Consider the following 4276-nt stretch of genomic DNA (forward strand, 5'->3'; position numbering starts at 1 on the left):
CGGAAGCGCACTGGAGACGAGAGATACCATGCTGCCATTGAATCACAAAACATGACACTCTCACAGCGCGTGGAAACCATTCTTGCTCGGCCTTTCAAAGTTCTCTTTCGTGAACCGATGTTGATTGCTATAACTCTGTATATGAGCGTAAGTGTAGCTATTTTGCGATTTGACGAGAGGGTTGTTGACATTGGATCCCAGTTTGTCTACGGCTGTATATACCTGCTTTTTGAGGCCTATCCCGTGGTTTTCACCAAGGGGCATAACTTGGATGCGGGTGTGTCTGGACTCGTGTTCCTTCCGCTGCCCATTGGCGGGTTTATTGCGGTTGCAACGGTGTGTATATTTCATCATTATGCTTCCACGCTTTATCATGCGTTTTAGTACATTCTCTTTCTAAACCCAGATTACGAGCGCAAAGCTCAGGAATGCGCACCAAACCCTGTGCCACCAGAGTTCAGATTGAGGGTCGCCATGATCTCAGCGCCATTCTTTGCCATATCGTTCTTTTGGTTTGCGTGGACATCCTTTCCTAGTATTTCGATGTGGGCCCCGATGATGTCGGGTGCATTGCTCGGATGGAGCATTTGCTTGATATTTGTATGTTGTCCCAATTTGCATGCTAATCTACAGCTCACGACGGCTTTGAAGCTTGCCCTGTTTAACTACATCATTGATGCATATCTGGCTATCGCTGCGTCGGCGCTAGCTGCAAGTACTGTCGGTCCAGTCTGTTCGGCGCTGGATTTACTGTGATGAAGATATAGTCCGTTCAATATATCGGCTGATATTCTTCGCTCAGCTCTTTCGCCACTCAGATGGCGACAGACTGGCCCCGAATGGCTTCGACGCTACTTGGTTTCATCGCTCTGCATGATGCCAATTCCCGATCCGTACTGTAAGGTAAATTTCATGCAAGTCTATGCTGCGTCATGTTGGGCTAACGTTGAAGCAGATATGGACCAATATTGAGATTCAAGTCGAAATATGCTCCATCCGGACCATTACCTTCAAGCTCCCCAGCATAATCTAATAACTCTTAATAACTTATTTTATATATGACATCCCAAGTACCTATACATATACATACCACACCCGCGACTCCCAACATTAGTGGAGCAGGGCTCTCGTCGAACACGATCGGTTCCTCATCTCCCATAACCCCTGCTATCTACGCCCGTGTTCAGCTTGGCGCCGACAAACAGCGTGCGCTCGTCGTGGTCGGCGACGTACGGCTATGGGTAGCGAGGAAGCCGACGAGAAGGAAGACGAGGGCGGGGGCACCTAGTTCGAGCAACATATTATTAGTTTGTACATACCAATATCAGCCATAATTGTGACTGTTCCCAATTTTTGATCCCGTGAGAATTAATAACCATTATCATAACGGCGGCAGCGCCAGCCCTTATTCCTAACGATAATACATGCAACAAGCAAGATTCGGTTCTGCTTACAATGAGTTCACCTACCCAGAGGAAGCCGCTTTCTACAGCATTGAGAACCTCGAGCGCTACCCGGGGAGCGGAAAATTCAGGATGATCGAAGGCTCGTATTACTTTCGTAGTGCGGTCGACAAACGAGCTTTCGATCGTTGGCAAGCTGACCACAGTGGCCTAAGAACGAGAACCGATAAGAATGCTACAGAGCTGCAAAACAAAAGCTCTTCACACCTTGATTGCAGGATTTTTCCCCAATTCACTAAGGTGTCGCTCGTGAGCTTTAACGGAGCGAGTTTGGATTCCTGCGTAACCATGAAACGATGCCATTGTTGCTAGACGAAGAAAAACGCACCAGGAGATCCCCGAATTGTTTTGACCAGACACTCCGTGGCTTGGATATGTCCAAAACGTTACCTGTGACTGATATCCGTGCTCCAGTGAGATCCGTCACAGGTCGCATTGTGAATGAACCTTCGCATGCATTTTCAACGAGAGTGAGTGACGGTGGGGCTTCTTCGACAAGTACCTCGCCCTTAGTTGCCACCTCACGCTTTGCGCTCGTGTGAGGAGCAATATGCACTTCGGATGATACGCCCAAAGGAACTGCACCAACGCGGACAGCGGCCTGCTGCTGGACAACTGTAGACCAGACAAACGCGCAAAAAGCATCGTCGACGACCTGCGGGTGGGTAGCCGCGTCGTGACTGTAGAATCCTACGATAAAATCTTGCAAGTGGGAAACGTTACAACCTGCAGGAACGGCAGGAAATAACAAAAATCAGGTGCTGTTCGAAAAAATGGAAATTTAGCAAGAGTTGTCATGATGGGGATTCAAACGATCCTCTTCACGATCAGTACCCCAAAAAACACCGAGGACAAGATGAGATCAATACATAGTGCTCACGTACCAAGATCGCCGTCGAATGAAAACTCGGAGACAACGATGCATGAGCTCATCCATGATCAGGAGAATTATGAGTAGTCCTAACTAGTGGAAATAGCAAGGCTCCTCCAAGTGGGGCCTGGACTAGACTATGTGTGGGATCGCAAAATTTACTCGATATCGGCTATCACTATAAGACAGCGGGCCAGCGTCGTAAACGACGATGAGGAAACTTCGAAAAGCGTTAGTGTGGTGTGACAAATCAATGTGAGATTTTGTGACGGCGGCGGGTGGCTCCGACACAACCCGACGCACAACGTTGACCGTCACTCAATATTCAATAATGCTAATCCGCCTGAAAACATTCAACGAGACACCAAAGCCTTAAGGATCATACAAAACCATACCTAGTCTCGACTGCAGAACCTATATGGGATATTCCAGATGATATCCTTCTGTCCTCATCATCATCTATGACAAAGCTGCCAATGGCATACTCGTTTGGCCACGTACGGGAGAACTTGACCACCAGCGCAGCGTTCTGCGCTCTCCCTTCGGGTATATACTTCCCTCCTCACCGGTCTGGTAGCAAACGTGGGACCTCCCGGCGGGGCTTGTGTGAGCAAACCCCGTCGATAAGCAAGTGACTGATCGTAAGAAGGAGAGACCTGAGTGTTTGCGATATCCTTGATGAATTGGCGATCGGAATCGCTTTCAACATCACCTTCCGAGTGCGACAATCCCTCACTTGCTTCGTCACCAGAGTGAGCCGCTTCTTCATCCAGCCACGGGTTATGTCGCATAGATACAAATGGCTTTTGCTTGCTATGCTTAGGGGGCGGGCTTGATCCCCAAGAAATGATATCTTGTAAGCACGCTGGCTTACCTGAGTTCCCATAATCAGTACATATACTGTCGCTGATGCTGAAAGCTAAGCTTTCAGTATTTCACCTTTTGGTGTAACGGTTATGCGGGCGGCAGTCTGACCATGTTACATATCTGTATCCTTTCGTTGCAAACGTCGTTGGGAAAGAGGTGGTATGTCCAATGCCAGTGAGTAAAGCTCTGCGGCTGCTGCACGCGGCTTGAAGAAACGTCCAGCGGGTCGCACAGCGAATGAGGTATCTGGACTGTCGTGATCGGAAGAAAGTACGGGCGACTGAATGATACCTCGGCATGGTAGAGAAGGTGGTGGCATTAGATGTGCCCCGGGCGAGAGATGCCTTTGGTCTATAACGCTTTCATCGTCGAATAGGCTATCTGCGCGACTCGCAGCGCGAGGACTGCGTTCTTGTGGTGGTGCCATGGATGGGGACGACAGAATTTGGATGTCAGGCTCATCATCTAATCATAGTAGCCACGCCGTGCTTCGTGTATGATTACCCGTCACCCCGTCTGAAGATGAGAGCAGTGATGGCGAGCGATCTGGGGATCGTTCTCCACTCCTCCCATGAAGTTCCGTTTGTAGCACTTATTGGTCGGAGAGTTTCTGGGACCACACAACATTGATAAAGATTCTGCGGCTTGATCAGGGTCAGTTTGGGGTGGTGGCGGGGAGGATGATATCTCTATCACATTATCCGCATCGGCGACGAAGATAACACGCTTGGGGGCCGCACTGGCGCTGAAGGATTCTCTGCCTCTGAGGAGCTTTTTGAAAAGTAGTGCATCGTCTTTGGTAAGACGACAGCAAAGACTTTTGACTGCAGATGGTTTTATACAACCATTCGAGCCAAAACCGGAGTCTCTTTATGGATGTATTTTTTCTTCGATCCATCCAATTGAAGCTAAAGATAGGAAGCAAAATTAATATTTCCTCGATAATAGAGCGGTCATGTTCACCAGTGAGTCGCTGATGTGCCACGCCTCGAACATTCAGTTCTTCGGCTTCGTCCTGGCTAAAGTGATTACCACAGGATCGAAATTGGTTTCTCCTGGAAGTACTGTGCAAGCT

General features: G+C 48.8%; 2 protein-coding genes across 2 annotated transcripts; both read right to left on the minus strand.

Annotated features, from left to right (window-relative positions):
* Window positions 1-2566: 2566 nt before the first annotated feature.
* BJ212DRAFT_610353 (uncharacterized protein) lies at window positions 2567-3337 on the minus strand. Its single transcript, XM_041343651.1, has 3 exons — window positions 3274-3337; window positions 2730-3208; window positions 2567-2677 (listed from the first exon to the last, which is right to left on the minus strand). The coding sequence occupies exon 2, from the start codon at window positions 3123-3125 to the stop codon at window positions 2790-2792; it is 336 nt and encodes a 111-aa protein (XP_041185186.1). The 5' UTR covers window positions 3126-3208; window positions 3274-3337; the 3' UTR covers window positions 2567-2677; window positions 2730-2789.
* On the minus strand, window positions 3140-3763 carry BJ212DRAFT_610359 (uncharacterized protein). Its single transcript, XM_041343652.1, has 2 exons — window positions 3274-3763; window positions 3140-3208 (listed from the first exon to the last, which is right to left on the minus strand). Exon 1 carries the CDS (start codon window positions 3626-3628, stop codon window positions 3314-3316), a length of 315 nt encoding a protein of 104 aa, XP_041185187.1. The 5' UTR covers window positions 3629-3763; the 3' UTR covers window positions 3140-3208; window positions 3274-3313.
* Window positions 3764-4276: the final 513 nt, after the last annotated feature.

The sequence above is a fragment of the Suillus subaureus genome (assembly GCF_016647635.1).
Source record: "Suillus subaureus strain MN1 chromosome Unknown BJ212scaffold_342, whole genome shotgun sequence".
Taxonomy (NCBI): domain Eukaryota; kingdom Fungi; phylum Basidiomycota; class Agaricomycetes; order Boletales; family Suillaceae; genus Suillus; species Suillus subaureus.

What these genes read in the sequence shown, in the direction of transcription:
- BJ212DRAFT_610359 (XM_041343652.1), bottom strand. Translation starts at nt 3,628, where the DNA reads ATGGCACCACCACAAGAACGCAGTCCTCGCGCTGCGAGTCGCGCAGAT.
- BJ212DRAFT_610353 (XM_041343651.1), bottom strand. Translation starts at nt 3,125, where the DNA reads ATGCGACATAACCCGTGGCTGGATGAAGAAGCGGCTCACTCTGGTGAC.